The 26,244-nt window shown below is 40.6% G+C and overlaps 1 protein-coding gene across 3 annotated transcripts in view; it reads left to right on the forward strand.

The window, feature by feature from the left end:
- Window positions 1-26,244, forward strand: part of LOC140149286 (MAP kinase-activated protein kinase 2-like) — a 44,267-nt gene that overhangs the window by 7,098 nt on the left and 10,925 nt on the right. For all 3 annotated transcript variants that reach the window (XM_072171547.1, XM_072171548.1, XM_072171549.1), the window contains exons 3-5: window positions 18,515-18,654; window positions 20,480-20,538; window positions 24,314-24,517. In XM_072171547.1, the coding sequence (XP_072027648.1) occupies window positions 18,515-18,654; window positions 20,480-20,538; window positions 24,314-24,517 (403 nt within the window). The remainder of the gene's footprint in view (window positions 1-18,514; window positions 18,655-20,479; window positions 20,539-24,313; window positions 24,518-26,244) is intronic.

Genomic DNA, 26,244 nt, shown 5'->3' on the forward strand with positions numbered 1-26,244 from the left:
CTAAGTATCATTACTGAACCAAAGGGCCGAGATATACAGTTTGTTTGTTACACTGAGGTAAAAACCAACCAGTATAGTCGCTAGGGAGATAGTTTTGACGACATTTTTCGGCTAGAAAAGTGACAAAACGATCCAAAAACTTAGCTTGTATGTGTGTTTCCGTTCATATCACGGGACACATCGTTTTCAAATAGCCGCCCTTAGGGCGCCATTTTATTTTTATTCTCACGTAAAACAACTATAACAGACTAGTAAGTTACAATAGATGTTTGTACAGTACTGTGTATACATGTATGGTGAGTGATTATCGCTATGTTTATGGTGTGCTCTATCGTTATATCTTTCAGTAAGCGTCTGATGACGAGTTACTGCTAAGAGTTCGGTGGGTTTCCGAAGGGACCAGCCTGACAAATCTTCCCCAAAAGGTTTTCAGTTTTTCATCCCTTTGTATATATATTTTATATCATACCACTACATCAGCGTCAGCCACTGTGCGTGTGGGTCTGTTTATTGGGCTTGAGCTTGTGTTCGGGGGTAGTGCTGTACGCTCCCGATTACTACAATGTCTAGGCCTTGTCAATCATGCCCTTCCCTTGTGCCAGAGTGGGACCCGCATCCACTCTGCTACTCCCACAGGGATTGCTCTAAATCAAATAAGTGTGCTTCCTTTTGCATAGGCTTATCGGACATCCACTTGAGGATTTAGAAAGTAGCGCTTCGTTTAGGTCTTCGACACAGACAGAAGGCGAAGACTAAGAAACAGAAGCCTACAGGTAAGATTGATATGGTAGGTACTAGCGAAGCCGGCAAGGGCCACGCTAAGGTAACCTCTGGGGCTCCGGTCCCGGGCAAGCAGGCGGACCCTCCGGGGACTGCTAGCGAGCCCGAAGGCCTAGCAGCCAGCGAAAGCACTGACTTTACGTCTAAGCTAGTAGCAGGCAGCAGGGCGGTACTTGCCCTAACAGGCGAGTACCAGTCTACCAGTGAGATCTCTAGCGAGCTTCTTGCAGGTGGACACCCGTCTATTGCTGGCGAACGGCGGGTCTAGCACCCGCGAAGTAGCCGGCGGCGGACAGTATGCCAAGGGTACCCGGGCTTGCCTGGGTTGAATCCTAGCATACAGCGTGCAGCGGACTTGCCTCGGCCGGTCTGTAGCACGCAGGCGTGCCAGTGGAACCCGGGCTTGCCTGGGTTGATCCACGCACGCAGCACGCCTTTCGTTCCCGCAAGGGTCGAATGAAAACGCGTGCATGGGTTTAGCAGAGACGATACCGGGGCTAACGCTTCAGGTGTAGTCTTAGCAGAACCAACTGGGGTTGTCACACGCAGCGTTCCATGGTGGGACCGCCGGTGATTCCCTGGGCCTTGGAATGGCTGCCGGCTGTCCTCCGGGACTGGCTAGCGGCTATACGGGGTTGGGCTCGCAGTCTCTCACGGGACAGCGACCCAAGTGCAAACAGTGGCAGCTACCGAGACGAGCTACGGCTTGACTTCAGTGGTAGCCACTATGCACGCCCCATAGCTGCCGTGAGTGGTCCGCCACACACAGCGACCTTAGGCGAGGCTCAAGAGGTTAGGGTAGGTAGTTTGAACAGCCTGGCTGATCAACAACCCACTTATGTCCTCGAGAGCCAGCAGAGCGTGGGTGATCCATTACAGTCAATGGGTCAATTACCCTCTTATGATCGATCACTATCTATTCAGCGGAGCATGGCTCCATTGATTGATACTGCCTATTCAGGTAGCGAGGTGACTGATCGAGGGTATACACGCTCAGCTACCCGTGATACTAGGCAAGCTCCTTTTAGCCAAGGGACAGCCAGTATAGCGGGGTACCCATACACACGGCTTGATCCTCTAGCGGGGACGCTGTGAGGCATGGGTACGGTGGTCCGCAGCCGGGAGCCCGCCCGGGCACCTACGCTACAACCACGCAGGTACCGCAGTACTCGTCCTGGTTACCACAGTCTCTGTGGCAACAGGGGGGGGGGAAGCGGTACTGGTACTGCCGTTCCATGGGGTTTCCCTGGTGGCGGATCCTTTCAGGGTCAGCTACCCACCGGGTATGCCCAGTGGTATCCGCCGCAGGGTGGTTTCTTCCACGGTCTTCCACCGTGGCAAGTGCCGCCTAGCGTTGGGCAAGCAGTACCACCAGTTGTTACCCAACCCGGCGGCGAGTGGCTAACCCTGATACAGCTCAGGGTAGGCCGCACACTGCTATGGCTAGGGCGACAGCAGCGAGAGCGTGCGGAGCCCGGGGTGCTATAGCTAGCATCTCGGGGTCTAGCGGGAGTACTCCCTCTTCTGCTGGTGTTCAGTTGGCTAGCCACGGTGGCGACACCTCCTGTCCACCTTCAGATGCCCGTCGTCAGATCTCTTCCTCATCAGAGAGTGAGTCAGAGTCTGAAGGCGAGGGAAAGGAGTCGGAAGATGAAACCAGTAGCGACTCACAGTCTGATGAGACTGTGCAGCTAGCTTCAGGTATCCTTCCCCGCTTCCCGTGAGGAACTCGCTAGCAATGGTCTGCCTGCGGACACCGCTGAGGTGATGAGCCGTGTGGCCCAAGGTTTGGGCCTGGCTTTCTCTCAGGAGGAGTCCGTTCAGGAGGACCAGGGCATCTTTTCAGTAGGATGCCCAGCTAGCGGCGTCCACACAAAGGGTCGCCCGCACTTGCATTCCCCGGGCGGACCTCAAGGGTAGGTTTCGTGGGGCTGTCAGGCTCGCTGGAGCTTGACGCCCGCGTGCTTGCACGCTTCCACTGCGTGTTTCGCAGGAGGACTACTGAAACCTACCTCAGGGTCCCTGACATGGATCCAGACGTTGCCAAGCGCCTGCCGCTGGCGGCCAAAGGCGCGCGGGTCGTTCTCCCCCAGTGGGAGGAGGAGCTAAAGCTCATCGATAAGCGAGCACGCTCGCTTATCAGAGTCTCTAGCGTCGCTACCACGCTTGCCGAGCACCTCGGTAGGAAGGTAGCGAACGACCACGGGACCACGTCGGAACTCTTCCGCGAGGTTAATCTGTTAGCGGTGCTAACAGCTAACCTCAACGAGAGTTCTATGGGCCTAGCCCATAGGATGTCATCTCGCCGCCGGGAGAATGCCTGTCTGTCCCTCCAGTCAACTTACGGCTCCGACTTTGCTGATGCAATGAAGAAGTCAGACTCGGTGGGACAGGGGCTACTCTTTGGACAGGCCTTTTGCGCTACGGTTGAGGACCGGGCAAAGAAGGCCACCAATGAGAGCACTCTGAAGAAGTCGGAGGCTGCCCTGACCAAGGGAAGGGCAGTAAAGCGAAGAAGAAGCACAAGAAGAAGAAGTCTTCTAAGCGTTCTTCAGCGCCAGCTCCGCTTCAGCAGGACGCCGCACCACAGACTACACCCGAGCCGAGGCTACTCCAGCACCTCCCAAAAAAACTGGGAAGCGCAAGAGTAGTGCTGGCCCGCATGGCAAGCCCCCTAAGAAGAGCCGTTCTTCTAAGGGTGGCAAACCAGATCGGTCCTGAGGGCACGGCGGTCGACAGTCCATGCCGGCAGGCCTTGGACTTCCACAGGGATTCCCCTGTGGGCGGCCGCTGTGCATTACGCCCAGAGATGGCATGCCATCTCACCGGGCGCCTGGGTATTGTCAGTGGTCAGTGGGGGTTACAGGCTGGAATTTACCAGCCACCCTCGTGCGCCTGCACGATTCAGAGGTCCACGGTAGTGCCGCCAGACGGCCCCCAGCGTCGGGCACTACTGTCAGAGGTCACTCAGCTTCTCACGAAGCAAGCGATTGTCCCGGTCTACCCTCCTTTCACCAAGGGGTTTTGGAGCACGTTTTTTCTGTCTCCAAAGAAGACCGGCGTCTGGATGCCCATTCTGAACCTCAAACCGTTGAACGAGTTCATCAGGCCCAAGAGGTTCAGAATGGAGACTCTCGCTTCGGTGCTAGCCTGCCCCATCAAGGGTATGTGGGCGGCATCGCTAGATCTCTCGGACGCATATCTGCATGTTCCGATCGCACCTCAAGATCAGAGGTTTCTACGCTTCAAGGTACAGGGTCAAACTTACCAGTTTCGATGCCTGCCATTCGGCTTGTCCACCTCCCCCAGAGTGTTTACACTCCTGGTCAGGGCGGTGGCAGCGTACCTGAAGCGCAGGGGAGTCAACATGTGTTGCTACCTTGACGATTGGTTCATTTACGGACGCACCCGCTGGAGACACAGTGTCTCGTGGAGTTAGTAGTCCGTGCGGTGCGGGACCTGGGATTTCTGATCAACGTCAAGAAATCCAATTTGGTCCCGACGCAGACACCACTATTCTTAGGGGCCCAGATCAACCTCGAGGAGGGGATCGCGGCGCCCTCCCCCGAGAGGGTGACGAACATGGCGAGGTGTGCCCGACTCTTGGCCGAGTCAGAGGGGCACCCGCTGTGGCATGGATGAAGGTTTTGGGCCTTATGGCCAGTATGGTAGACCTCGTGCCGTGCCGCTTTCACATGAGGCCTATACAACTACACCTTCTAGCCTTTTACAGGCCCAGTCGTCACCCAATATCCCTCGCGGTTCGATGTCGGAGATCGCGCGAGAGAACTCTGGTGGTGGACCCATCAGCCCAATTTGACTCAAGGTGTCAGGTTTCCTGCACCAGCGGTGCGTCACGTAGTGACGACCTACGCGTCAAAGCTGGGCTGGGGGGTGCCACATCCACGGCGACTCAGTCTCGGGCCTATGGTCGGCCACGGAGACTGAGTTACATATCAACCTTCTCGAACTTTGGGCAGTGGAGAGAACTCTCCAGCATTTCGAGAAGGTGATCGTGGATCTCATATCGTTGTCCAAACAGACAACACAACCGTGGTGGCCTACCTCAACAGACAAGGGGGCACCAGGTCACCACGGTTATGCCTGCACGCACTACGCCTGATAGGGTGGTGCAAGGCCAGGCAGATTACGTTGAGAGCGATGCACATAGCGGGAGTCACCAACATCCTCGCGGACGATCTGTCACGAGGAAAGGTGTCGGGACCTACAGAATGGTCCCTTGCTCCGCAGGTCGCGCCAGACGATCTTCGGGTGATGTACCACCCCTCGATAGATTTGTTCGCATCTCATCGAAATCATCAGCTGCCGGTGTATTGCTCAAGGGTCGCAGACCCACAGGCATTCGCCGTGGGCGCTCTGTCCGTGAGACTGGGAGGAATGACTGCTTACGCTTTCCCCGATCTCACTGCTCGCAAGGGTGGTGACCAAGATCGGGAGGGAGGATTGCAACGTCATTCTGCTTGCACCGTTCTGGCCGAAACACCTGTGGCTTCGACCGATGGTGGATCTACTAGCGGCTCAGCCGCGAGTACTCCCCGAGTTACCAAATCTACTCCGGATGCCCGGAGGAGAGGTACCAAGTCTACCACTAGAGCACCTGCAGTTAGCTGCATGGCCCTTATCAGGGAACGTCTTGGCGGAGGGAGGCTTTTCATCAGAAGCTGCTTCTCTCATCGCCGGGGTAGACGAGTCTACCCTCCGTGCGTATAGTCAGCGTTTGGCTCCCTACTACGCATGGTGCGATGAGAGAAATACATCTCCCACTAGAGCCCCTGTGCCTCTAGTGGCAGATTTTCTGACAGAAAAGTTCAGGTCAGGACTTCAGCAGGCAACGATAGCCAACTATAAGTCAGCCATTCTCTCGATTCATCGGGATTTGAAGACGGTCGACTATCAATTCAGATGGGTCCCTAAGTCTTCTTCTCGACGGTATGTTCAACGAGCGCCCGCCAGAAAGGAAGGTGGTCCCTCCATGGGACCTCAACACAGTCTTGGAGTATATTAAGGGTCCCCTTTTGAGCCCCTGTCAAAAGCGACCCCATCGTCACTCTTAAGGCGGCCTTTCTTCTGGCGTTGGCCGGACGGCGCTGCTCAGAGTTGCACGCAGTCTCAAGTCAGCCTCCGTATTTACTAACAACGGAGCGACGCTGTTTCTTCGCCCGGATTTCCTTGCAAAAAATGAGCGAAGTACATTCCGACACTCGCCTCTTCCTCCCCAATATTGGGCAGGGTTCGTCAATAGCCGAAGACAGGTTGTGGTGCCCGGTGAGGCGCTACAGCACTACCTTGGCCGAACACAAACCTTAAGAGGGCTCATGACCGCTTATTTATCACTCACGCAGAACCGCACGGTCCAGCCGCTAAACAGACTCTGGCACGGTGGCTGGTCCAGGTGTTGTGGACTCGGGCGGCAAAGACGCTTCGCCCCAAGGCCCACTCAACCAGATCTATCTCATCTTCGTGGGCCTACCATAGGGGGTCCCCATAGAAGAGATTTGTCAGGCTGTGTCTTGGAAGAACCCGTCGTCCTTTTCCACGGTTTACTACAAAAGCGTAAACCAACGACCAGGCGATAAGTTCTCCAGGGCTATTCTGCGGAGATAATATGGTGGTTGGGTATCAGGTGTTTTATGGACAATCAGAATTCCAACATGGTAAGAACCAGTGTTTCTATTCTTAACCACTGAACTTTCAGTTCAGGGTTTTTGTCTGTTCACGTAGTCTTTCTGTTTCCGGCCGTGAGGGGGGGGAAATAGTTTGACCTCGCGATTACCATGCTACCCACTCTCCCGATCCTTATCAGATGCTGGCCAATCTTGTACCTCCATCCGTCGGTTACTTGCTAGATCGATCTTTCAGATGTTGATGCAAGAAGTATCTTAATCAACATCGAACGGTAAGATCGACCGGTGTACTGAGTCTAGTCCCAAACAAAAATGTTTGGTAGACTCATAACCGGTGCGATCTTACCTTTCCGATGTTGATTACCCCGGTCCCCCGCCGCCCCCTACAAGTTTGGCCGAGTAGGGGCTGCCCAAGTCGGATAAGGGGTGATTATCGTGTGTGACGTCACCGAATGGGTGAGTCCACTCGGGGATCGGGGTTTTGTTATTTATTCATTTATGTGGACAAAATGACTATTGGTTTTTTCCGCATCTCGGGATCGATGCAAGAAGTATCTTAATCAACATCGGAAAGGTAAGATCGCACCGGTTATGAGTCTACCAAACATTTTTGTTTGGGACTAATTTTAATAATGATTGTGACTTTTATGATTTGATGCATTTTACCCTATGCTCAAAAGGGCATTTCCTTGAGTATCTTGCATGCAGATTTTTGGTATGTGGTGGAAGCCAACATTGTTTTAAAGCCTAACCTCTTCCTTGATATGCAGGATACAGCATGATACCATTGATTAGGAGGGTACTATTTATTATCATTACTGGGCACCTCTGGTTACAATGTGTAAAATTACGAATGATCTCACTCAAATACTTCCTGTCGCTATAACCAATAGTTCTTGCCTAACATTTGGTAATATAGGTACACCTATATAGTATCTAGGCCGTCACCAAGCCTGGAAATTTCATAGGTTGTTAGGTTTCACCCCCCCCCCCCCGAATGCTTTGCATTCCTTTTTTAAACAATTCATTACGTGCATAAAACCATAGACTGTAAAAATGTAGGGTCTCAGACTCTGAATTCAGAGTCTATGCCCAGATAGCAGGATAGCTAGCTGTTGGATCAGAACAGGATTGGTGGATTTTCCATGGTCAGAGGGATTAGAGGGATCATAAATTTAAATGGCCTACCCCACCCCCCTTGGTTCCTGGACATGGGCCAAATATAGAGGCCACCTGTGTGCGCAGCAATAGGTGTGTTCAGTATTTTATTGGGGTTAGAGTTAAATTAATAGAATTCACTTCTTCATTTTTATCTTCATGGGGATCTCCCCTTCTCATATGTAGGAGACTGTGTTCACAAGGACTTTACCATGAGAAGTTTATGATTCAGTACTTTGGGAATTAGCACAATTGCTTAGTGAATGGTGTTCAACACTATAGCATTGCATGTCGCTCCTCCTGAGGCACTGTTATTGTCCAAATAACTGAACCAGTCAAGCAAACAAACTAATTCTTACATTTGCACATTGCAATGTCAAATGTCATGAAAATAGAGTAGGAACTTCTTGGAAGCTGTAATGGTGCCAATCAACCTGTGTACAAGGAATTTAGTATGTTGTTTGAAATTCAAATATAAGATGAAATTAACCTTGGATGTTGAGCTTTCCAAATATGCACCTCCCCCCCCCCTACACATACACACCACTGTTAGTAAATGAGGACCTCATTCTGCATGATTTAATTTCAATCCTAGATATAACAGAGAACACATACATATACACCTGATTTCAATTGACACACTGTGGTCCTATCCCACATACACCAGACAACTTCCTATCCAACCGTTACCCGTCCTCAACCCCCTAAATGTGGACCACTTTTAAATGCATTTTATGTTAATTGCATTGTCCTAGTTATAGCCAGCAACTGTGGACAACTGGACATCCACAGATTGCAGGTGTGTCGACAGTTGCGATGTGTGTATCTTAATCCACGGTTGCAGGTAATTACAAATGCACACACCCACACACCCCTGTCTGTGTTTGCCTCCAAACGTGGACATTGTGTTTTGCTATCTAACCGAGGACGGGTGTATGATGTTTTCATCGCCTAACCGTGGACTAAAATGGCGGATTTTTTGTGTCTATAATACAAAACGGAATTTTAGCCATCACCCTGCGGACGGTAGTTTTTACACATGTGGTCCTCGCTTTCAGGCAAATAGCGTTTAAAGCATCTAGCATGCATTTGAGGTCTTTTGCAGCAGTTTGAGACCGAAGACAGTCCTCGGTTGGAAGTAGGTCCACAGTTTAGGGTGAAAAATCTTGTGTGTGTCCTCGTTTGTCGGCAAACACGTACGCATGCATCCCTCCTCAAAAACAAAGTGTTTTTTTCTTTGGTTCAAATGCCACAACTAGTCTAACCTTCTTACAACATTGCAGGTCCATTTCATTTCTTTTGAATTCTAGACATTTAAATATGATTTGCTTTAAAAAGAGAATGGCAAGGCTATTGTGCAATAGACTTCAATGGACAACCACAATAGAGGAAGTGAATGTGTACAACTTTGTACATGGCGCTCTAATGCACTTTCAACGTTAAAATATTTTACTATATTAAATTTACTATTTTCCAACATAAACATCAGAAAATGAAATGTGAAGTTTGTGTAAGCTGCTGATAAAAGCAAATACAAGACTTATGTATATACAGAACTAGTAAAACTCAAATACATTATTTGCATGAAGATACCAAGTTTTCCAATGCGGTGTGAGAGTGCATAGTTTAGAAGTACAGATATAATCATGGCAATTGTCTACTCAAATTTAAATACTGGTGACACAATATTTCCTTGACTCCAGTTTCAGTTCTGTTTTCTGAATTCCAATTATTCAAATTGCATTAATTGTGATTTACAATTAATATGCATAGAAAATTATGGAAATTGCAAACATGGATTTTTACCAGTATACAATCCCTTGCACATCTATGGTTCTATCTAGAGAATATCTCTGAACAGGCAATCATTGAAAAATGAAGGGGCAACCACAGCCAGCTAAACTGGTTTATGAAAAGTATTGCCTCAAGATATTTTGACCACAGCCTTGCCAATATTGCTGTAAAAGTTGTTTAGTGCTGATGTCATGTACAATTTGAACCACAAATGGTCATAAAATAAAGAGAAGTGTGGGAAAATTATGTGCAAGTGCATAGGTGTTTGCCAGCAAATGAGGACATGCACTTGTACTTCACATTTAAACTGTGGACCACTCTGCAATGGGGGACCATGTTCGGTTTCTAGAGGTCTGCAGACGATTGCAATGGCATGTCTTATGTATTTGCGAAATACCTCTATCGTACATGAGATAACATTCGCAGTTGCTAGGTTTAAATCCATCAATTTCATGCACACAAAAAAACACAAACAAAGTGGCGTAAAACCCTGGGTGTAAAACTTGGTATGTTGATTGAGTATGGATTCAAGATGACCATGTTTGGATATACAACATCCCCGTTTGGAGGTGATTTCATGTGGGGGTGGGGTGTATTGGAGGGGTGGTGTTTGTAAACACATTCAAAGAAGAACACACTGCTGATATCGGTGTTTCAATGTTTTAATCCAAACAGCATAATAATCTGCACTTTGTTAATTTAAACTAAAAGAGTTCACGCTAAATTAGGTGAATAAAGGGTGCTTGTCTGTAGTTGGATTGTAAAAGCCAATTAGGTGTATGAGAAATTAGAGGCAGACAGCTCACTACGCTTTACACATTCATTCAAAAGAAAAAAATACTGAGTACTGCTGGTTTTCTCTGCATTCATGTTCCCCAGCCAGCCACTACTTTGAATTCTAACCATTTACACAGTAAGCTGACATCATAGAATTCATGGAGATGGTAATCCGTACATGCTACCATGCATAATGCATAGCCACTTGCAGCGTAGCTACATAACAGCCGCCTACAATGTTTAGCCTGAGCTACGATGGAACAGCCATTGCATACATATGATGCTTGCTCGTCTTTCTTAGCTCCATCAATTCACAGTTAGTGAATGCTGCATAATACAATGTGTGGGTTAATAGCTTTCTTGAGTTAGGGTTGCCCACTAGCAGCAATCATGTGATTTATTCTGCCCATCGGAGAAGTCTGTTTTGTTCTAGATACTATGGAAGATAGTGTTTAATTTTAATTTATATTTATAAGCCGAAAATGGGGTCAAGCTGTTTAGAGCTCTGCAGAAAATGAAGCTTTTGATTTTCAATTTCAATTTCAATTTTATTTATACGGAAAAGCCCAGATCAGCCCTTGAGCTGGTCTTCCCTGGGGCCGTGTTGCTACATAAATTTACATGTTACATGACATCATTAATCAAGGATATTAAAAGTAAATGGAAATACAAAACAAGTATAAACATTATATATGACAAAGTGATAAAATATAAATTAAACATACAAAGCAAGTACAATTGACAAAATAATACGGTAACCATTTCTAGATGTTGAAGTCAATTTTACTCTTTTCTATTTGACCTTTGCAACTGCATTCATATATGGTCATTTTCACGGTAAAGGGTGTAACTTTTGATTTTTAGGGTCAAAATTTCAAACCACTTAAATATGTTTCTGTTTACTGAAATCATGCATAGAAGCAACTTAAATTCAAGTAAAATAATGTTTCAAGGCTTAAACCTTTTGATTTCTAATAAAAAATTTGACATTTGCATAACATTTTGGTTAAAATCTAAGAAAAATGTATTTTACATAACCTCAGAAAATTTTGACATGAAAGCTGGAATACATGTGAAATTCCATTCCAAAGTAAGTCAACAGATATAAGTTAAATTTTATACCATGTTTTGCTATGTTTGTAATTGCAGTTTTGAAAATTTTTAACATCAAGTGTCATTTACAATGGAAATTTCCAAACCTTAAACATATTTTTTAAGTTTTAATTGGGTTCCTAAAATAATTTGAATGTCTAACTTCATGTACAAATACTACTTGATGAAAGGAACCTCCCATCCAAGTTTCACAGAAATTGGAGTTATTTTTTAGAATTGGCAATTCAAGCGATTTGTGTTTCGGAGGCTTCAGTTAACAACACAGGTGATCATAAAAGTAAAATATTTAGCTAAGTACTACAAGTTGACATAAAAAAATAGGTAAAAAATATCACAATTACCAATTTTCATGCTTTGCTTCTAAGTATTGAATTTCAGTTGTGACAAAAATTAAATTATCACAGCAAGTCATTTTTTTGTTTCGTAGGCTTCATGTTAACAATTGTTAAACATTGCAGAAGTAGTTTTTTTGAAAACAACAGTGTTGGGATCATCTAAGCTGTTATTTTCTTGTGTGTATTGAATCAATGATTCTATGCGGCAGATATTGTAGATTTATCACACATTAATTTTTTCACCCATTTGTTAAGTATGGTGTTTTTTGCATGTGAAGCCTCGAAACAGGCTTTTTAAGGTATCAGTATATTTTTCAAACATTAACCATAATGTCAATTTTTTTTAAATTTATGACATTCTGCACATATCAAGTAATAATTACAATGCAGATATCAGTATGAAACACACCAATTTAGATATGCATAGATGATAATTAAGTTTACTGTTGTTTCGTAGGCTTCATTTGTTTCGGAGGCTTCAATTGTTAACGGAAAGTTTGTATTGGGTCCCATTTTCAAACGGTGATATATATCTCCACGATTTAAAAACATGTGACTTGAGGATCTACTTTGCTACATTTTGATAAATAGATTGGATGAGCTCTTTTATTTATATTTGCACAAGCTTGCTGAACAGTTTGTTTCGGAGGCTTCAAAAAGTTAACGGAAAAACGCTATTTGAAGTCAAGATTTTATAAAATTTTAAAAGCTTGCAAATCGGCTAATTTTTGTTACCCATTTCAAGTTAAGATAACAACTGTTATAAATCAAGAAGAAGTGAAGAAATAACCAAGAATTATGAACCAAAGCTACACCCACAAAGTTTGTTAACAATTGTTAACGGAAAATGAAGCCTCGAAACGACAAATATCAAGTCCGGTTCTCAAAAATACAGGGCCGTTCACAATTAAATCTAATGTGGCAGTGTTTACTGAACATATGACTGTACTTTCAGGATAAGAAAAATTATCCATGAACTAACTGAAGAAAACACAGGGTTTTACAAAAATGTTACTGTTTTTTATAGTTTTCAAAATGGCAATATTAAGTACATTTAAGCCTGCTAAAACTGAACGCAGTAACTCCCAAAGCTGATTATGCTACCCAAGGTAGCTGCTAACTAGATGACTTATGTGGCCAAAAATTATGGAATTCTGTGGCTTTATTAGAACACTACGGATTAAAATGTTAAAAATCCAAAGTTACACCCTTTACCGTGAAAATGACCATATTTGTACTTTTCAAATCAACTGAAAACTGCATTAATTAACACCATTTGCACATTGACAATTTACATGCCATTACATCTCATGAAGTATGCATGCTTGTTACACTAAAGGAGAAAATATATGTCAACCATATTCAGTGACGACATAAATGCATTTTAATGATTATTGCAACAGCTTTTTGCATTGTGCCGACTTTGCTGCTTGGGTAGATTTTGCATGAATATGATAAAGTTTGATGTTGCATTCAGTGAATAAGACCAAATTATTTCACCTGAAAATGGGCCAGCTATTCCAGTTAGAATCCATACACCCCTTATGGAGATATGACCTTAATCTCCATTTCCCACACAGGGGGTGTAAATTTCAAATGGGAGTCATCAATTCATGTAACCCCATTTGAAATTCATACTCCCTGAATAGAAGATTACGGTCATGTCTTCCATAGGGGGTGTATGAATTTCAACTGGAATATCCCAATAGTCTGACGGCAACAAGGATTTGTGAAGTCAAAATGTAGTTAATCACCGGCAGCCCTCGAATTAACCCACAGCACCCAAGGCATTTTGCCGTGGGTGCCCATCCCTACTGCCGTAATGCCCTCAAAATATGTCCTTTACCCAAGGCAGTCACTTGCCGTGCCCTCTAATGAAGTTGCCGCCGGTGCCCCAGCCTTGCCCCTTCATTATAAAATCATCTATCTATGTTTGTGTGTGTTTTCTTTACTTTTGAGAAATTGCCTTGGTGCCCTTCTCAAATTGTCAACAGTTGCCATGATGCCCTCTTGAAATATTACAAACTGCTGTGCTGCCTTAAGCCTTTTCAGTGAAAATCCAAGGCAATTATCAACTTGCCCTAAAAAAGTTGCCGTGCCCCTTCAGATCCTTAATTCGAGGGCTGATCACAGGGTTTCCAATTCAGCCCATTTGGTGAGAGCGACAGGGCTTTTGAAACAAAATTGGTCAAAAATTGCATTTAATATGGTCTGTGGCTTTCATCTAAAAATCATTTTCAAAAACATGATTTGTTGTTTTCATAGCTAAATTCAATAAAAACGGACTAAAATTTCCCACTCAAGCTCAAAAGTTGTTAAATCATGGGAGCCATTTCCAAGTCACCCAATTGGGCTATCAAATGGGGGATTGGCAACCATGAGTTAATCAGTGATGAAAATCAAATTAAGACTTGAACTTACAGAGATGGTTGGTTGCTACAATTTGAACATCTCTATTTGGCTTGTCATGGCAACACTAACATGTATCATGATGGATAGGGATGATGAAAATAACTCCTTCCTGTTTGCGTTGCAGTGCAGTGCATGCTACAATTTATACTGCAAATTTAACTCAATAATGATATCAGGATGTACATGTTTGCCAAATTGAATGTCTTAACTGAAGAAAAATATGCAGGGGAGATCTAATACCAGGACAGGCCTTTCAAGTTGATGCACAAATCTATAATCATCATGATCCAAAAGTAGAAAATGACATCACAAGAAATAGTGTCCAAATAAGGAGCAGAAGTAACTGATTTATTTAAGTTCAAAGACAATCAGGATGAAGGCATACCAAGTTGAATCATTGTTTGTTGAGTCTGTAAACTGTAGTCATGATGGTTGCAAGGAAAAGAGCAATGAAGCAAGAAATAGCTAGAATTGCTAGCAGATGACTGGCATGTAGCTAGGACTAGCACGCTGGTGAATATTCATGCAAAATATGTAACAATGTGTTACAGCTGTTGAGAGAAGTCTAAATTGATTAGCTTTCATTAGGGATATTATGTAGTGCAAATTGAGCATAGTGGGAGAAATTATTCCATGGTTTCTTCAGCTGATTTAGGCCCTTAATGAATTTTTAATTGAAACAATTACATTTAATGATGATTATGTCATTAGACCTATAAATACAAGATTAAACAAATTTGTGGATGCAGTTCATTCAAGTGAACAATGGAGAACTTCTCGAATAGAGTTCAATGTAACATCAGTGTTATACCAAAATCAAAACCTTAACAACTTGTGATCTTTTAATTTGAAGAAGAGAATGAAAATCATTTGACTAGTATTAGTAAATAACACTGAAATTAATAGTAATACAGATTATGAAATCACAGACCAAACCAGTGCAAATGGCGCCACCCCACCCCACCACCATCATCATCATCATCATTATCATGTCATCATCATCACCATCCTTCGGTTATGCAGAGGCAACCACAAGATTTCTCCATGCACAGCAATCTTTAGAAAGTGCAGCTATCTGTTCTGCTTGAATCATTCCTTCATCATACCCTAGCACACTTTGAATTTAGGTTACTTAAGAGGTGCGTTGATGTCTGTCTTGTTTTGCCATGAGTTGGTATGGTATGTCGAGAGCATATCTTCTTGCAGGCTCCTTGTCCAGAAAATGAAGGATGTGCCCCAGCAAAAGCACTGCATTTGCCCTCCATGTTAGAGGAGAATCGTCAGGCAAGTAGTGTGGAATAACTTCACTTCCAGAGAGGGATAAGAGACTTTCCTACAGATGTTCCAGCTACCCAAGCACAACATGCTAAATGCCTTGCATCTTTTTAAGAGTGGTTGCAGCAGATTTGGGAACCAAGATATTGAAAAATTTGTCACATGATGATGGGTTCTCACCATAGACTGGAAGTGTTGGATGCATAGGGAGGTTGAAATTGTTGTTTGGGAGAGTAGAAAATGTATATTTGTTTTTGGGGTTGGAGCTTCAATAAAGATCCCACTATTCCCCCCCCCCCCAGCCCAGGTCCACCTGACGGATCTCAGCCTCAGCCTCAGTATATGGCTGCTAACTGTCACCCCCCCACCCCTGGCCAGTGATTTATTCAAGACCACACTGATTGGACCTGACTATGAACACTGCCTCATATTGGAACCGTAGTTAGCCTGTGGTTACCCATTACTACATGATGATTTACGCGAGTCCATTCCATGCCAATATCTCTGTTGTCAAGATGATGACTCGGAGCCTCATGGGACTTTGATCCTTTGTTGTCATTTCACTTGTCAAAGAAAACCAAACCAGATAGTGAACAGAATCTTGAATATGACGAGAGCTAGTCATTTGTTAAATTCAGGTTGAAAGAATTTTAAATGCATAGTTTTGGTGATGCTATCTCAAGAGGGATGGTTCCTATTTATGTGATACTCTAAGCAGGTGACAAGTAATCTCTTAATTAATCTTAAGGAGATTCAATTTGCATATGAACTCATCAACAGTTTGAACTTTCATGTAAATTGTAATGCTGATGAATTCCTTATGCTGATAATTATGAGATATATTTGAATTGATCAATTTCTTAAGCATCAACTTCAAAACATGCCATGTGTTTGCTTACTTGTGTTTTTTTCCAATATTTGCTTAAAATGTTATTTTCAATCTCAGTTGTGAAAAATAATTGAAAAGTTATATTAAACATGTTCTTTGAAAATACACGTAGCACCCATCCATGAGCAAACAAGCAAGTAATGCATCTCGATATATTTGTGTCAGCTACAGGCTATGTTGCCAACTAATTTGATTAGATACTTTGAGGCATCCCTCAGTCCACTGGTGATTGCTGTAAATGCCATACAACATAGCTTGTCATCTATGAATGCACTGTCCGGGCTACACAATGGGCCTTCAGTGACAGCTAGGTTATACCTGAAGGATATGCTATGGCGTGATCAGCAGTGTCATGTCGAAAATGCCAACATCAGATGGCTCCAAATTTCTTATGTCAAGTAATATTGAGGCCAAATAAGATACAGATTCTATATGATCAATATGTACACACATAGCTATGAAAGATAAAATTTAACCTGATGAATGTGACAAGCATGGCTTATAACCCTTTCTATGTGGGTGTTGACTGCAGACGACAAGTTAGCAATTTCCTTTAAAAATTAAAAAATTAAAGAAATTTGCATTTGCATGACCATATTTAGAATCAGCATGAAAAATGCATTAAAATGAGTACAAACAAGCCAGGTATTTGGTTCAGTGGTTCTTAAGATAGCTCATGATATTTTGAGAAAATAACTCAAAATCTTGACCTTTATCTTGAAGCCTATGGCTAGCACGTGAAGTATTAAAGGTTAACATAACAATGATGTAAAATTGTAATCGTTAGACTGAATTGTAAATTGTAATTCTAGTTATGATGAGAGCGTGGTATTACATGAAAGTGACATACCATAGAAATGAATACGTCAATTACTACACATTTAATACTGTTGTAGTGTGAAATCTTGGAAGACATTGGAGGATCAAATTCTATTCTCTTGGTAAAATGAGCAATTATTCCTAGTAGTCAATTAGGCAGAACAGAATTCTATAGAAGCGCTAATTTTTCGTGAGAGTTTTATTTTTGTGAATTTCACATATATGGTAAAAGTCACATGCAAAAAACCAACACATACAAAGGGCCTCTTTGTTGGAAATCACAAAAAATTTTATATGCGAAAATTACCACTGTAAGGCTACTGAGCTTTACATGTACATGAGTGCACAGTAGCGTAAACTGATACTCAAGTTCAATGTAGCCATTATTGTTAATGAAGATTACACAAAATATTTGCAAGCTGTTAATTGTTTGTGTGATTAAAATTGACGATAAGATATATTCTTTTTAAAATGTTAATTTTTCATTCGTAATATTACTTCATAGAAATGCATTGCAAGAACTGTGGAAGACATGACCGTAATCTCCCACAAAGGGAGTGAGAATTACCTGAATGGGTGACTCAATTTGAAATCTACACCCCCTGTGTGGGAGATTTAGGTCATGTCTTCCATAAGGGGTGTATGGATTTCAATTGGAATAGCCTATTGGGAAACCTGAATCCTGCTAGCATTCAATAATGGTTCTCATCACCATGCTGCCATCTAGTCACTCATCATTATCATCGTGTCAGTGCAACATCATTACATTATTCTCTTTAATAAATCTTCACTTACCGTGGTGTTGGCTGCAATGGCTTGTATTCTAGTTTTAACATCTTTTACAATAGGAAATAGTGAACAGTTAACCAACCCAAAGAGTTACAATTAAACCAGACAATTTAAAATGAAATATTGTAACTTAAATTACTTAAATATTACAATATTTTTTTCAACTGGAAAATGGATATGTTTTTTTTAAACCGGAGGCTCTACAGTGACCAGAAAAAATGCCAAAAAATTCCTTTTCAGAGAATGAACGTGAATGGTGTTTAGGGGGTAAAAATGCCCCTTCTCTAGAAAAAGGGTTCTTTTAAAACATGTAGTTCATGTGTGTTATTGTGTATGGTCATTTTAGTGTACTTAGTGGGTTTTTTTATATGTTTCCTGATTTGCATCAGCACCATCACCCAAACACTTTTAATAATAGAAAATGATAAAAAGCATTAATAATGGTGTATTTTATCAAAATCCTGTATCTACCAGTTCCTTTCAAATAAAATCCTGCTTTACAGGTACCTTTCAGATACAGTCACATTTATGGGGTAACTCTGAATTCCTGTTGTTTTTTGCTCAAAAGAGCAAATACTGTTTAGGTATGTTTTGAAAATATTTGGTCACGCATATATGTGTACTTGATTAACCCTTATAATGTAAAAAATGTGTGAAATATATTATTTGATGATTTCAAATTTGAATTCAAAGCTAACTAATCATGTATTGTTGTTGTCTTTCTGCAGGTTTTAGGAGACAGCCCTAAGTCAAGACGAGAAGTGGAATTACACTATAGAGCCTGCCCTCATCCTAACATAGTATACATCAAAGACCTCTATGAAAACATGTACAATGGACATAGATGTCTGCTGGTGGTCATGGAAAGGTAAGTCCTACCAAAAAAAAGAATCGCCTTAATTTGATTTCTATTCTGTCGGTCCGTGTCACGTCACTTCCGGTTGATGATGTTCGAGTGAAAACAAGTCCCTGATTTGATTTTTGTTGATGATTTCTGTCATTGGTGTTATGTAAATTTCGATCGCAAATAGTCAGTGGAATCAAACAACCGTTTCTAAGTCTTAAGAGTGAAAGAAACTTACTTGATTTACCGTTTATATACTGACAAACTTAAAATTAAATTCCATGGTCGAGTGTCGTTTTTTCCGAAATTGAATGCCACTCCAGCAACATCGCTATGTAGCCTCCTTCACAGCCGGTTTCTGTTGTTCACAACAAACCGTATGCCACATGCAGTTTGGGCCGAGACTAGAGATAGCCGGATGTTCGATCGACAGAATAGCCCCATATTCATTTATGTTAGTGTCACTGTTGTGATTTTTCTTGGAAGTTGTTAATCTATTGTTTTGGATTATATTTGTTCACTGTAGTGTAAGCTGTAGTAATTTGAAAAATTCACCAGAGGAAAATTGAGTCAAATACACACCAAGGTTGAGTATACATGTACATTAAAGCAAAACATTTAGCATGAATCTCAGATTGCTTAAAAAGATATAAATCTATTTTTCTAACACGATACTTCCTTGATTTAAAAAGTGGACAAAATTACAACCAAATTAGTGAAATCACAGTATATGTCATTGCTACAAGTGACTGGTACATAAGTGGTACGATTTTAAAGCATGGAAGACTTGGAAGTAAAAATTTGAAATATGTTACAATCTCACAAAATCATTTTGATGTCTTTGTGCTCATTATTTAAGACCACATTTGATGTACGGTAGTCAATGTTTTCAATGTTTTTATTTCAATGTCAATGGTCAATGTTTTTTTAACCACCGCAACAGCTTACATACATGTAGCCTACATACCATTGTTGGCAACATAATCTTCTCATAAATGTAGAGCAAATGTGGGCATGCATCATTGCTTCAATTATGAAATCATGATCAATTATTTTCGTCAATGCATCGTTTTTGACCTTGGCATACACAATAATAGTAATTAAAATCAGTTCAGTGCTGAAGATACACAGGACCTTGACCTCCAACTTACATAAAAATGCCTGTCACAATTTCAATGAACCAAATTCTTATACATGAAGTATTCTATAAATACTGATTTATATTTTGTTAGATTGGATGCTTTCAAATGAGCCTACATGTACAAGTTTATAATTCTGTTCTTTTTTTAGAATTGCTATTTTTGATACTGCATTTTTTACCTATTTTACCTCTTCTTCAAATAATGAAATTTGACATTAAGACAAGTTAATTTGAGATAGCAAAGATATGAATGTGGGCCTCTCTTGGTGCTCTTCTAAAGATAGAGGAAGTAGGACGACAAAGATTACAGATCTTTTAAAACCTAAGGCTATATATATTCCTGATATGATCATCATGTAACTCTATAGTGCCCAAATATGGTTAAAGCTATTGTACACTTGTTATGAATATATGAAACCAAAAATTGCATGTGAAAGATGGGACCTATTTTCTGTAGCACTAATAAAAATTTTTCAAGTTTGAAGTCAAATTCTTGTACATGAAGATGTTGCTGACTTCAAAGTTATAGGAATAAAGGATACTGCAGTCAATATGCCTATAATCAAGCATTGAATAAAGGATATCTATAGTGAGTGGGTAAAAAAATCCAATTACATCATGTGAAATATTGAGCCAACATTCAATGGTTATTTTATGTCCAATGAGATCATGAGGTAATTAAATGTGTTTATGTTTTGTATCTTTCAGAATGGAAGGTGGTGAACTTTTTAGCAGAATACAAGACAGAACGGCATTCAATGAACGAGGTTAGTACTAAGAAGCCTATAGAATTGATTGTAGTAACATGCAATCTACATACAATCACCACCATTACACAGTCCTATTCATCTTGTATGCCAACCACACAGCCGAGTGTTAGTATTTGATATCAATGGAACCATTTAATTGAAAAAGCACAGTAGATTTCACACCAGCTTCCAATGCTATTGCATGTGTGCAAGGTGTGTTGGGGTGTACTGTCCCTGTGTAGATCAGGAAAAGGGAGTTTGAATGGTATGGATGTGTATGTGTGACAGTGTGTCTAACTGTCTTTCTGTTTGCGGGTATGTTTGTGTGACATGGGATGGGGATGTGTGTTTTGGGGATGTGGGTGTACATGGCTTTTTTACAACTTGTGTACCATATGAGCTTAGTTTCAAAACCCCTTACATCCACTTGCCCAATTTTGAGAACACATCAAAAAATCATCAAAAAATCACTGATATATGGGGGTTTTCAACAAAAGCAAGTTTTTGGCGGGATGCTCATCCTGCCCAAGCATCCCGCCAAAAACTGCTTTTGTTGCAAACTCCATATATCAGTGATTTTTTGATGATTTTTGATGTGTTCTCAAAATTGGGCAAGTGGATATAAGCGGTTTGATACTAAGCTCTTCATATGTCTTATCTCGGATGCTAAATAATCAGATTTAATTAAAACATTTCAGGCACGCTGATGATAACTTAAACCTAAATGTCAATTGAGTAAAACAAGAAAAGTGTTTAAACATCTAGTATCAAGTGTACAAATCTGAACAAATTTATCCTCAAATTAATAACAAATGTTGCTTTTAGTGATAAAACAGAGCCAGAGGTGATCCGATAATAATCACTTAACACCTCTTCATTAAGAAGTGTCAGATCTGTTGAAATATTAATCTAAATAGGAGGAAAATAGCATCAATACTTGAACATCTATGGGGGAATACACTCCACGTTATGTAAGCCAGAAATATCACATAGTAGTTAGTTTTTAATCTACCGTCTACCAGATTGAAAAGTAATCAGACGTTGCAATATTTATCAACCATATCTGGCTTGTTTTCATTCCCAAGTACTGTGTTGACAGCGAAGAGATTGAAAATTATAACGATGCTCTAAAAATAAAGATGTCTTAACGTTTAGGAATTTATTATCAGGATATTATCATTTTTCAGCATTGTTATATAATAATATTTTGGTTTCATACAACTCAAGAGAATATGCCATGAGGGGAAACCCAGAGGGGAATTCATTGTAGATTATTAACCAATATTGACATTGATGTTTTATCAGAAAGTATTTACAGTACATAATTGAATCCAATCTATATAGTAAGCTGCATTATACTTAAAGCAAGCAATGTTAAATCAGAGAAGTTACAATAGCAAGTGATTGATATCAGTCAATGCGTAAAGCATCTCCTACAGCAAGCATTAATGTGATTGTAGAGTGTGTAGAGCCACTTTACTCTCCTACAATGCCTTATATGTCAAGTATACAACAGACAGGTGCAAGTAATACAAGATTCATAGTCAATACCATACTACTGTAAATGCATAGATTTTAACGACGTGAATTTTTACACTTTTTGCCCTTTTCCTATATTTACTTACGCAGCGTTTACCATGCATATTTAGTGTACAAGTGTATTCGTGGTGGGGGCATTTAATTGAAGGGGGCGCCAACTATTCAAGGAAATATGGTATATTTTGAATAAAATATGCTCAGGGCTCTTGGAAAGTTACATGTCATCCATCATAGGTGTAAAAGATGTCTCACAAGTGTTCAGCACCACAAATTGTACTTTTATGATGAATTAATTGCCAGATTTAAATGCAATTTATTTATTTATTTTGATTTAAAGCCATATAATATGCCAATATTTAAAACAATTTTGCCCAATTGAACTCAACATTTAAGACTAGTTATTTGGGGATATCAATAGCATGTGTTGGCTGACGCAAGATGATAAATTACATGTGCTCAATAGCGCAAGTTTTTACTCTCAGCAAACATGACTGCAATGCTCCATGCAATTTGTAAGGATAGAGCTCTCATACTACATGCTAGTAGTAGTCTCTTCCTATCCTGTACGATACAATATCCTGGTTGTATATAGTCTGCATGTATTATATTCTATGTTGGTCTTCGATAAAGGTTAGAGACTGATCTAATTCTAATGTTAGCCACTTGACATTATTACTTAGTAAGCTGCTTGCCAGAAAATTGAAATACAGCTTTGTTTTTATACTGAAGGGTATTTATCACTTGAGTATGTTGCTCAATGTGGTCCAATGCTTAGGAAAGATGGGTTACAAAAAGGATAGATTGACTGAGATAGGAGGTTAAATCTGGTTCAATTGTGTCTATAAATAGCAATGATTTACAAATCATGATGCATGAAGTGTAGAATATCACAGCGTGACAACTCATGTGAATGTAGAGTTAATGTATGTGTGGGGGTGTGTGTGTAATGTATGAGATAAAATGTGTAAATGTTTGAGATAAAAATCAGCCTAATGTGTTAGTGATGCTGCAAATTAATTAGATAATAAAAACAATTAAATATTTTTTTAAGATTGAAGATTCAATTCCAGTCCTGTAGATTGCCAATGCTACAGTTTTAAAGCCCTTGTGCACATCATAGACCCTGGCCTATATAGGGTTTATGTGCACATGCATGCATGTATACGTACACATACACCATACAAGTCGCAATAGTTTCCAGTGGGATCATAATAGATAGTGTGACTGTTTGTCCTTGGACTTCAACATTTATACAATTATAACTGTGTATCATTAGATTTCAATCAGATGGATTTGTACACCGGTAACATTAGCACTCCTGTCTATTTCCTGATATAGTTGAATATAATGGTGCATAACAAAGAAAACAGGACACAGTCAAGTATTCACTGAGGTCATGTACTGATATATAGGACGATGTTAATCTTGGATGAGCCATGTTTTAATTCCATTCTTAGAAGTCATTATTTAAGTAGAGCAAATGGAATGTTTTGATTGATCTGAAGGTCAAAATTATATGTGAATCTTGATTTGTTATCAGACTACCCTTGGATATTGAAATCAATCAATATTTTATTAGTTGTGGCTGTAGAAATCTGAACAGTTTTATATATGTTCTGAAAAAAGGAACTAATAACAAAAGAAACTTGTCACCATGCAAGGAAAATAATTTTTATGCATATATTTATCCCAAATCAAATCATGAAAATGCTGGGGAAAAAAACAAAGTGCATTTGCTTTCTCTTACAATATTAAGATTCCACAATATCAATAAAATAAAAGAATATAATGTATATTTCTTTTATCCCTTGTAATCAGTTTGATTACTTACTGAAATGGATGTTTTCATGGTAACTGCAATTAATATTTGTTTCTAAAGCCACAATCCTGGGAATAAATGTGTTGGGACATTTACTGCATCATACACTTTGTTTTCCTCACTATTCTTACAATTTTTACCATGTTACAGACATGTTGTGCATGTAGCTTGAATCCATCGTGAATTCTTTCTCACCCCACCAACTGATGTTAACGGGCCCAACAACGCGGCTGGCAATATGGCTCCAACATAGGGTGAAACAGAGGATTTGATTTTAATCCATGGTACTAAAGTGTTCCAAGACTTTTCAGGATTACAGATCTCATAAAAAATGACTATATTCACATGTATAGCTCCATGTTGAATGCATCCACCTGTTCATCATACCATAATATCATTAACCTTTGCAATATGTCTTTGTTTTTTATGTTACAGAAGCAGCAGAAATAGTGCGTATGATTGGTCAAGCAATTCAGCATCTTCACAGCATGAATTTAGCACATAGGGACCTGAAACCCGAGAATCTACTCTTCCTAGACAAATCTACTAATTCAAATCTTAAACTTACAGATTTTGGATTCTGTAAAGAAACTACAACAAAAACTTTACAAACACCATGTTATACGCCATATTATGTAGGTATGTAACAAACATTGTTTCATCAGTATTATGCCAAGTAAAGCAACTTGATTGTTTTGATGTTGTTGACTTTGATGGTTTTGTTGTTGTCACATGACCTGTAAAACTACATGTACATGTATATAGTTGCCCAGGTACAATGTATAGTTGCAACAAAACCAACCAACAAAAGAAAACAAGCATCAGTATATAGCTAAAGGATGCCCCTGAAAGAACTGTATCGTCGGAAACTGAATTGTTTGGATATTTTAAAGCATAAACCAAACATAACTAAATAATCGATGTAGTTGAGGAATATATCGGCTACATGTACTACATACTGTTTGAATTTTGACAATTAACCGCTCCGTTTTTGAAATTTTCCGAAACTAGCTCTTTTTCAATCCGTTCCACAGAGTTAAATATCTATCAATGAAAATAGGCGTCTCATGCACTGATGATATGCAGTGATTAGCACTCTGAATACAGATCATCCATTGAATTTGAATCCGTGCAAAGGCTTGAAAATGAGGGAGTTTTGTCAAATTTATTTCAAGAACGGTGTGGTCAATTGTCAAAATTCAAAAAGTATGTGATAACTGATGTATTCCTCAACCACACCACTTATTTACTTACGTTTAGTTGTGGTGTTAAAATTCCAGAACAATTAAGTTTTCGACGATTCAGTTCTTTCAGGGCCTGCATGTGGATAATATTGTCATGAGTTTGACAGAGTGCCAAATACTGTTTCGTCTCTTTGCTAAATTCATGTTACGCATGTTTTCTCTTGGAACTCTAGGAAGTGCAGGATTAATAGTTACCAGTGAAGTGTCATGCATGGAGAGAGAATTCATGTGTAGCATGAATTTAACAAAGAAACTAGTGATAAAAGACCTTCTTTCAAAATTCATAATGATATGAAATATGCCTCATAATCTATAATTGTCTTGTCTATAGTTGTTTATTGTAATTGTCAAATTTTATTTTTAAAGGGCACTTAGTGATCCACAGCCTCATCCCCCACTTTTCTCAAAAAAAGTTGAGATTTTTATATCACTGAAACCTCTGGCTACATAATGTTTATGTACAAAATATTTCTTGCAGATTAATTAGTTTCAAGAAAGATATCGTGAAATTTGAATTTCGTTCTGGTGCACCAGAACGAAATTACAACGTATTGTCTATGGAGCAGTGTAATACACATAATCATGCATAACTGCAAAAGCGCAATATCGGAATCAACTGAAATTTTGGGAATATGCTTTTTTCGTGGATATGTACTGAAAAATGTCATAAAAAGAGGATGCTAGGATCACGAAATACTCCTTTAATGTTTGAAACGCAAACTGGCTATATTGATGATGTAACCAGTTTCTATAGGTCACAATTTTTACATAGATATTTTTGCGGTTCCTAGCTCCACTAACGCTCTAGTGGGGTGATGATTTTATATGTAGTTGTAGATTTCTTAGTAATTACGCTTAGTAATTAAGCTTCATTATCAATGCATTCAGGGAGGGACTGGGGGGTTGTATTCCCGAGCCTATATATGTCACACCGAGAAATGTGAAAAAAATGGGCGGAAAGTCGCCAGGGAAGAAATGGAGATGGTTCATTCCAGAAAACAGAAAAGGATTTCTTTACTGAAATAATGACTTTTTAATGCAAAGTGAGGGAGCAACAGTGGCAAGTTCCATTTTAAAGCATAGGATCCAGAAATTATGAATCTGTGCATAACTCAAAAATTT

Source organism: Amphiura filiformis, chromosome 3 (genome assembly GCF_039555335.1).
Source record: "Amphiura filiformis chromosome 3, Afil_fr2py, whole genome shotgun sequence".
Classification (NCBI taxonomy): domain Eukaryota; kingdom Metazoa; phylum Echinodermata; class Ophiuroidea; order Amphilepidida; family Amphiuridae; genus Amphiura; species Amphiura filiformis.